Source organism: Parambassis ranga, chromosome 1 (genome assembly GCF_900634625.1).
Source record: "Parambassis ranga chromosome 1, fParRan2.1, whole genome shotgun sequence".
NCBI classification, from domain to species: Eukaryota; Metazoa; Chordata; class Actinopteri; family Ambassidae; genus Parambassis; species Parambassis ranga.
In genome coordinates, this window is record NC_041022.1 from 9,409,161 (window position 1) to 9,418,560 (window position 9,400).

Genomic DNA, 9,400 nt, shown 5'->3' on the forward strand with positions numbered 1-9,400 from the left:
CCCTTAGATCCCACCTAGAATGCATCATAAGTCAGAGAATGACAGTAATGCTTCTTACAAACACTAGATGGATCTAGTGAGCCATTTTCCCCACTCCTTACTGCACAACAGTGTGATGAAAGCATCCATTTCACAATATTTGCATAACCATTACAGAGATTTCATCAATATATACAGACATCAGATGTCACTGTCAATGGATAAATAAAAGAATAAGTGAGATGTTAGAGGGAACAGAAACCCAAAGTAAAACACTAATTCACACAGTAAACACAGACAGGCATCTACAAAGAACCACATTTATTCAGATTTATATTTACATCTTGTCACAATCGAGTTATTTACAAGAATCAAGAGCACACAAGAAAACAAAAGTAGCATTTTTTTATCAGGAGAATGCAGATGTAACAAATATGGCACTAAGTGGTAAGAAAAAGTGTGTTCAGTAAACAATCATATGAAGCTGTTAGTGGAAAGAAAAAGGATATCTGACTCCTGTAAGGTGTGCAGAGGACAAATATACTGTTGAACATCTTCCTCTGTGAGGATGTTCTCCTAGCTGTGTGAATTAAACCTGCTCTAAGTACACACTTCTCTACATAAAATGACTGTTTATGTTGAAGGACTGTAGGGAATAATATGTTTTGTAAGCTGATATAAATGTAAAATGATGCTGGTGACAGAGTCCGTGCGCTCTGTTTTCAAGTACTGTAAATGTAGGGGTATAAATTATTTCTATGTTCAGTGCCTCAAAGCTGTTACACAGGTCCTTATTTTCCAGTGAAAACCTATAGCTCAAAACACTGGGAAACACTCGGGAAATACTTTGGCAACAAAAAAAATTAAAAGGAAAAGGAATGAATGATAATAAGAGTTTTGTGCGAGAAATAGCACCACAATTAAAATATGCAGAAATAAAAACACTATTTGGATAAAATATGAAGTGACATGAGATGCAGGAAGGAGCGCCTTCCACCAGTGGCTGCTCGGCTAGTGAAAACAATCCGATGTGAAGCGAAGCATTTCGTCCCTCCTTTATCGACATTAAAGTGCTTTAAGGCCGAGTTTTGATTAGAAGCCTTCACAAATCCTCCGTCTTCGTGGCACTACATGAAACAAACCTCTGCCGCTGACAAACTGTACGCCTGTATGAGTGTGATCATCTCACAGATGTAAATAAAATCTAAATATTAGTCCTTTAAAAGTAGATTCCAATAAACATTCAACAAAGTGCTAACCAGCCAATTCACTCTAAACCATAGTGACTATTTTACAAATATTTTAAAATACTTAATGAAATACAGGTAGGAGAGCCAATGTCCTATCAGTAGACAAAAGGCATGCAGTGCATTATCAGAATCACTTGTTTTTTTTTCTTTGTACACGACCCTCACATGCAGTTCTGAAAACTGCAGCTATGAGAAGACATATAAAACTGACCTGTATTTCTAAATGAAGCACTTCCCCTGAAAAAGTTAACACAATTTTTTTTGTCCTGACCCTCCTTAGTTCCTCCTGTTAAAAAAAACACTGCCTTGTATTCATACTGTACGAGAGCTACATGACATTTCGGAAGATGTGCTTCATTCAAAATTAGGCCATGAACAACTCTAAAAATAATTCTAAATTTACTATATACATATGTCTGAGACTCTTCATACTGGACACATTAACTGATTTGTTTAGTCCTTTTGCTGCAGACTCCTGTGAGCAGAGAAAAAAAAACATTACAGTACAGTTACAGTCCACAAGGGAGAGGGAGGATCAATATTTTATACTGCAATGCTAATGATAAAATCTATTGGTGCTTACCTGGTACATCCTTCTTGCCTTTGAAAACTCTGTGGAGATCTTAGGTAAACAAACTGCATAAAAACAGAGAGCAGATTTACAATCAGGTGCATCAAAACCAAGGTGGAAAATGTAATGAAGTGTATGGAATATCATCATAGACAGTATATGGCTGTGGAGCGTCTGTGATGTCCCCCCCGTAGGTTTCTGAAGAGACACTTTAAGTTTCTGTGCGAAACTTCAATTACCCCTAAGTTCGATCAGCATTACACTCTGCCTGAACTCAAATACAGGCAAAGAGGTGAAGCACAAGTGGTGCTGAGGCAGGCAGTCATGGAAGCCTGTCACCTAAAGCGATCATGCCCATAATTACACATAATTTCAAATCCTGATACACCTAAAATCAGTAAGTCACCCTCTATAGCTGTCACAAAAAAGGAACTTATCAATAGAGGCCAAAACCAATTTGTTGAACCAGGATGTAAACATATCTGCTGTAAAGGTAGCCATTTCAACATTGAAGTTTTGACTTGCTTTTGGGGCCAGCCCCTACAGGCTGTGGTGTGAACTGCAATTTTAAACACCTCTGCGCATGCTTCATCTCTCCATCCCTGCTTGCCTAACATGCACACAATATAAAAAAAACAGTACTTGTCAACTGAGCTGGACTTCAGACACAAGCAAACTTAGCTTTGATGTTGTTGCGGTGATTTGTTAATGTTGATGATGTTGTTGTGAGGTAAAACACACAACAAACTATAGCACTGAACATGTGACAGTGTATGTAAATGCTTTTCACTTGTACATCAAAAGTGATTGTATCAACTTCACTACAATATTGCTTGCTGATCAAAAATCAGTCATGTACTGTCGTTTAAATGTGACTGTGACTACCTACCAGCTCTCTCGCACGGCTTCGATGTCGCTCACAAGATTCTGCGCTAAACAGATGCCAAAAATCTGAAACCAAAAATCAAAGACGTTACCTGCACAACACCTTGACAGAGATCAAATGTAAAGATAAAGTGTTTCACATTGTTTCCCACCTGTAATAGTGCAATCCCGATGAAGATACCTGCCACCACCGTCAGGTTGTCTTGAAGCCATTTCTCAAACTGCGGGACGCAGCCTTTGATATAGATGAAGGTCCTCTGCTCAGAGTCCTGAAACGACATTTACAAGTCAAACCAACAGCTAAATAATACCGTTCTGATGACATGTTTTGGCTTGTTGATGTACACTCTTTGACTTCGTTTTGCACCTCTTGTCAACAGTTATTTTTTATGGTAGCGCGTGATTCCTCTGACTCTCCTTAAAACTGCTTCACTCCGGCTCACATGTGAAGTCAAGAAAACAAACTGAGCCTTTCCTTACATTATGCTACTGTGGAGAACAGCCAAAGCTAATGATGGAAGGAGGGGGAGGGGGGAGGGGTCTCAATTCTACCCGCATTTCTGCTGCATGAGTAATACCACACGGCCTGAAGTACTGATGGAGAGCCAGCTGCTGTGTTTTGTGGAGTGAGTGAAGCCGCTGAAAGAGGAATATTGTGACCAGGGTGGAGTACCTGATGACCTCATGCGGCCAAACAAACCTGCCTCACACAGTTTTTACTCTCCACGGTCTCTTTAAAACGAAGGTCTTATATATAAGTTTAAGTGTTCGCCGCTCACCGTTTTTGCTCGGATGTCGTATCCACACTGAGTGTTGATGACATCCTCCTGTGAAGAGAAGATGGTTAAAAAAAATCATTATTAAGAAAAGGAATGAGTTTTGCACAAACTAAACAATTTCCTTTGTTGTTTCTGAGGGTTTTAACACTTTTTTGCCACATAGAAAAAGAACCTTTTATTCACTTGAACTTCGCTAGATCTGTAGAAAACTGTGCAGGAACACAGCTGTGACTTGAGAACAGAAACTTGGACTTGGGTCAGGTACCAAAACAGGATGTGAGACTTGACTTGGACTTTTTTTTCCAAGATCAAGTTACTTTCACTATAAATTCAAATAGTGTTACCACAGCATATCAGTACACAACTGTAAATATGTCTATTCATTTTTTGATTTACCATAATGATAAATTGATCCCTTTAACCACCAATGGTCTCTGATGCCGAAGTCTAACATACAGTATATTAGTGCAGTATATACTGCAACAATTATAGATACAACAATATGCACTATTTACTGCTGCTGGGGTTTTTTTTTAATAGAAATCATGTGCAGTATTTGTGATGGCTTTTTATGTGTTTGGGTGGATGATCATGGGATTGGAGGGGAGAGTCATAAACAGGGTGGGGAAGTCAGACAGAATGAAGAAGGCGACTCCTGCTTTTCCCAGGCACTGCAGTTAGTCAGTTAATCTACAACTGATGACTGTGTGATCGATTGATTATCCATAATTAATTATTCTATGTATTCTGATATTTTATGAACAAACCAGGCGAAAATGTCCTAAATGTTTCAGTTTCCAAACCTCCATTAATCAATATATATGCATACTGATGATTATTTCTTCACACTTTGTTGCTTTAGTACATTTTATATCCAAATATTCAATTATATAGGTATGTCCAATTTATTTAAACCAAGAATTTTACACCTCAGTCCCTGACTCTGCCATTCCTCTGTGACCTAAAGTGACACTTCTGGGAGCATCACATGTTTTGTACCCATGTTGTTGTTATGATGTTATAAGGATGACCTCACCCTTAGGTCAGAAAATAAAACGACCTTCATTGAAGTAAAACACGCCTGTTTTTGCTGAAGCAGAGAGCTGTCACTGTTGTTGTGCAATCAGCTGCAGTTAGTATTTTTTTCTGCCAAAAAAACGCCTTGGTCAAGGTCTCCTCCCATCCGCTGTCAGACTTTGCTGGGCTGGCAGAGTCTGAGAGCACTAAACACTGAGGCCTGGACGTCCTGTTGGAAGGCAGCCATGATAGTTGACAGTATCAGCCAGCCTTCTGGAGGACACAGATAACCAAGTTATGTGTTTGACAGGAAGGACCTTCACCGTTTCCCCCTTTAACGTCCGACAGCACTGAAGGCTTCACGTTGTTAGAAAGTGATCTACTCAGTTTAAATTACACCCACAGACTTCACCATAATGATGGGGGACTGGCTGTGAAATGGAAATACATACTGCGGGATCTTTGGTGCAGCATGAAAAGGGCACTCCACATTTCTCACGACTTGGGTTTGAGTCAGTGCAGTTGAAGTAGATGTTCAAATTCCAGTCGTCAGCTCCAAAAGCTCCACAGCACTCCCACTACAGAGGTTAAACAGACACGTATCTGTCAACAACGTCCCGCAGAAATGAACTAACCACACTTCAACTCAAGGTAAAAACAACACTGGAGTGAAATCAGTACAGCAGATGAAGAAACACAAAGCTCACGTATTCCTGGGTGAAGTCGATGAGGTTCTGTAGATCAATGTCATCCCTGTAAGCCCGAATATTGTTGTTAATGAAAAAGTTGAGCTGATCCTTGATCCAGTCTTTGAAGACGAAGGCCAGGACTCCCGCAGTGAGCTCAAGAAAGAAGATGATACCCAGGAACACGGAGAACTGAAAAAAAAACATTCAAACTGTTATTATGAAACCAGGGGAGGACAGAAAAGCCTCTGAGAAGACCTCTGGGGGGAGAGGGGGACGTACAAACTTAAGCAGAAAAGAGTTTTCTCTCAAGGCCCCGATGCAACCTGCAAATCCGAGGATGAACATTACACCACCGACCACTAGGAAGAGCCAGACGGGGTCGAAGCCCCCTAGGTCAGTGATGGAGGAAATGTTGGAGAGAACGCCCTGGCAAAGAAAGAAAGACAGAAAGCAAACTCAATGTCTGTTAGACAAGGAATCAAGTATTTTAATTTCTCCTTATAGGATAACATTGACACAATTTCCTTCTTCTAAACTGCTAAGCTTAGCTTAGCTTAGCATAAAGCCTAGCTTTGTTTTCAATGTTTGTGCTAAACTAAGCTAACATATCATATGCATTAACTTAATCACATGACCTTTTAATCCTTTTTAAAGGTACACAGGAAACATTTCTAACAACCTTCTGGCAGTAAGAATACATGGATTTTTGACAATATTAACCTAATTTATCTCATTTTAATTATCGAATCTAATTTAACAGAGTGACGAAGATATTAATCATCAGACTGACAGAAAGATTCATTAGCTGCAGTCCAATTTGTAGGACGAAAACCTCTTTAGTGAAAGTGGAAAACTCTGAGGAGACAGTTTCATTTTTCAGCCTCACTACTGAAAGTACACAATGAATGAATCTGTGAAATGCATCAGATCCATTCAGTCCATTGTTCATGAGGGCGTCCCACAGGAAAGCATGACATTCCTTTCTGATTCAGTAAAAGCCGCTCACGACCACTTCAGGCAGACAAATGGTGTAAACAAGAAAGGAGAAATCTGTCCATATTTAATGCAATCCTCTCATCATAAACCCACCTTTTCACTCCATGCCCACAATCCAATGCCAAGAAACGCCACTCCAAGGAACTGACAGAGAAGAAAGAGACCAGAGAAGAGAAAGTGCGGTTATATTTGCTGTGATTGCAACATGTAGTCATCACAGAGAAAGCACACAGAGATTTTCCTGGCAGTGATCCATCACTTAATATTTCTCATCTCTGTCTGCAGATTCAGCAGGAGGCTCCCACTTCAGAAAGCATATTTAAGCAGACTGAACTCAGAGTAACTGTTCACAGAGCATCAATGGCTGGGAGCCTTGAATTATAGTATTTCCATATACTGAGTATTATGTTTATTTGAATGTAATTTGTGTTTGTGAAGTCTGTTGTCGTTTTATAATAGGTTATTATTATTGTTTAATGCATATACAAAAATAGACAGAGAGCGGGGTAAAGGAAGGAGGAGCAGATGTTTTCGACACATCCGCTGATGAATGGTAAATGATATACGAGTTGTGCAGGGTTCAGAGAGGCCACTGGCTGCACAGTTGGCTGAGAGAGTCTGCAGGGCCTGACAGCTGGCCTTCTTCTTCATCACTCTGAGATGCGTGATGGGCCACAAACACACTGTGGGCCATTGATGGCTCCCCGGAAATGGTAAAGAATGTAACTTAAAGAAATATGACTGACTGTATTATGATTTAAATAGGAATCAGAATAGATTAGCCAGATATTAGTGATGCTTACTGGTCAAGTTCTACCTGCTAGCTGACTAAAACATCAGCCTCTTAAACCAGTTAGCATAGTAGCTAGCTTGTTAGGCAGGTTTAAAGGCCAGTTGATACTGCTGAGAGAATAAGTTAAAACAACAGTCATTCCAATGGCTTCCTTTAAAATTTAAATATATCTAAAACAAAAACAAATAGACAAATGATTTACATGTTTTGTTTTGTAATATGTAAATACAGTTAGAGACGAAGCTTTATGGAAAAAATACACTTTGATATCACTAAGCAGCTGAGACAGGAAGCCAAATTAGAAGTGTTCAAAATTGCAGTTCACAGTGTAGCCACTAGGAGGTGGCTGTAAAAGAAGTTATTCTGGTCTTTATTGATGAATTCCCATTTACATATACATAAAAATGTAATATATATTTGATATCATATACAGATGATTATTTTTGCTTTGAGTGTAACAGACGTGTGCCCTATCACAGTGCGAGCTTCTTGTTTCTGCCTCAGCTTCACCTCTTTGTCTGTATTTGGAGTTTAGGCAGAGTGTGAGGAGCCTCTCCCACTGGTGACACCATGAGAGCTTGGTCCATGGTTGTTTGCTGTCCGTGGATGTCTCTCATAGGTTTTTAAATATGGCTTAATAATGTGTGTTTTCAAGACCAGGATGTAAACACCCTGGAGTGGCCACTTGAGGAGCTTCTGCCTTGGCTTCATGTCTCACTCCCGAAGGTTTGCTATTTGGTTTTATCTTTATTGTTTATGAATGTAAGATCTGGATCCACTGACTGCTCCAAGTCCACTTGAAATGAGCAATCAAAATCTGGTTTCAGTTTTCTTTCAACGTATTAGTCTATCACCGAATCCAATCCAGATCCTGTTTACAACTGGTAGCTGGAGGCCCACCGTGATGGTGCTCCTGGTGGATCCAAAGCACAGAGGAGCAGCCCTTTGTTTATCTTGTGGTTTCAGCTCAATGACAGCACTGAGTGCAGGTTTTTACCAGCGCAAACATCCAGCACACGACAACAGATCGTCCCCAGATGGATGTAAACACCGTGAGGAAAGCCCTCCATCACTCTGAAGCTGATCGCACACAAACAAAAGCGTGCTGATGGGTGACAGATGGAGCAGCAAGTGCACAGGAGCAGGGAGCATACTGCAGAGATGAAGCCACCTCCTCTGTGGAAGTCCACAAAATAACACTGATGGAGCACAAAGGCATGCTGTGTCCGAGTGTTAGGCAGAGGAGACACCAGGCCTGAAGTCACAAACAGCAAACAAGAAGAACAAGAAGAGAGGGGGGGGGGGACTTACCCAGAATATGATGTTGAATCCGAAAATGAAATACTTGATGCAGCAGCTGACTTCGTGAGCCTTGAAATGCTTTCCTGACATCATTTTGTCTTCAGCGCCGTGGGAAAGATTCACATCTACGGTTCTTTAAAAAAGGAGACACCCTTTATTTTTTAAAGGCTCGACAAACGCGCCGTCAATTGTTTCAGCGTCTGATTATAAACATCATTCTGTGACTCTGCGGGCAGAAGATGCAAACGGAGCAGCGCAGCCGCGTTTCAGTCCGTCCGCGTCCCTCTTTAGAAACCCGGTTACGGACCCGATACGGGCCTCCGAAAGGTGTAACGGGGAGTTAAATCCACTGAGGTCCGCCAGATTAAAACCGATGGTCTTCTATCTGACCCGTAATCTAGACATGGCTGTTGTTTGATTGACATTTGTTGGGAACCAATGAGAGCCTGAGAGGGAGGGACTTCCTGCAGCAGAGCGTCTCGCCCCCAATGAACTGCATTACAAGGTTTTTAATCCCTTATTATAATTTATTAATCACACAACTAATTAAGGCTATAACAGAAGATAAAACTATAAAATGAAATTCCACTGGGCTCCAGAGAAACAAAGAACTATTTCATACAACACAATACACAAAATAATTAACATTAATTTAAAAAAAAATATTTTTTTATCACTTTATTTAATTTTGTTTGATAACATAAAACCTTTATGTTTATAGCTAATAAAGGACAACTGCCGGAAGTAAATAAAACTGAAACTGAGCAGTCACATTCCATAACAAAAAAAATCTATTAAATTACAATTAAAATGTGGGACTATTACATGCATTAGGAGCTATACATATTAACATTTTAAAGTGTGATTTATAAAAAAAAGATTTATAGCAAAAGTAGTGAGTGTGCAGGCCCATTCAATGAGGCCAACGACATCGCATGAACTGTGTCATGTGTTTATTTATAAATGGTGTAACAGTTTGATCTGTAACAGTGTATGTAGGTCTACTGAAAAAAAAATTAATAAATTGCCACCTTACAGGGATGCTTTACATGTAAATGATTATCTTCAGGCATAAACATATGGATGTTGTTGTGGCATCTTTGTGGAGTGTAAGGTTTAAGAAATAAAATATATTTGTC

At 39.9% G+C, this 9,400-nt stretch overlaps 1 protein-coding gene across 1 annotated transcript; it reads right to left on the bottom strand.

Moving 5' to 3' along the window:
* Window positions 1–285: 285 nt before the first annotated feature.
* LOC114444735 (tetraspanin-5) lies at window positions 286–8,680 on the bottom strand. Its single transcript, XM_028419555.1, has 10 exons — window positions 8,271–8,680; window positions 6,260–6,310; window positions 5,450–5,596; window positions 5,189–5,359; window positions 4,934–5,059; window positions 3,465–3,512; window positions 2,838–2,954; window positions 2,690–2,751; window positions 1,813–1,865; window positions 286–1,704 (listed from the first exon to the last, which is right to left on the bottom strand). The coding sequence occupies exons 1-9, from the start codon at window positions 8,352–8,354 to the stop codon at window positions 1,853–1,855; spliced, it is 819 nt and encodes a 272-aa protein (XP_028275356.1). The 5' UTR covers window positions 8,355–8,680; the 3' UTR covers window positions 286–1,704; window positions 1,813–1,852.
* Between the last annotated feature and the right edge of the window lie 720 nt (window positions 8,681–9,400).

Excerpts from the sequence above, each read along its gene's own strand:
- LOC114444735 (XM_028419555.1), bottom strand. The coding sequence starts at position 8,354 with ATGATGTCAGGAAAGCATTTCAAGGCTCACGAAGTCAGCTGCTGCATC. Across the intron at positions 6,311-8,270 it reads GATTCAACATCATATTCTGG|TTCCTTGGAGTGGCGTTTCT; the intron begins GTAAGTCCCCCC and ends CTTCTCTGTCAG. Across the intron at positions 5,360-5,449 it reads ACTCTTTTCTGCTTAAGTTT|TTCTCCGTGTTCCTGGGTAT; the intron begins GTACGTCCCCCT and ends TTTTTTTTTCAG.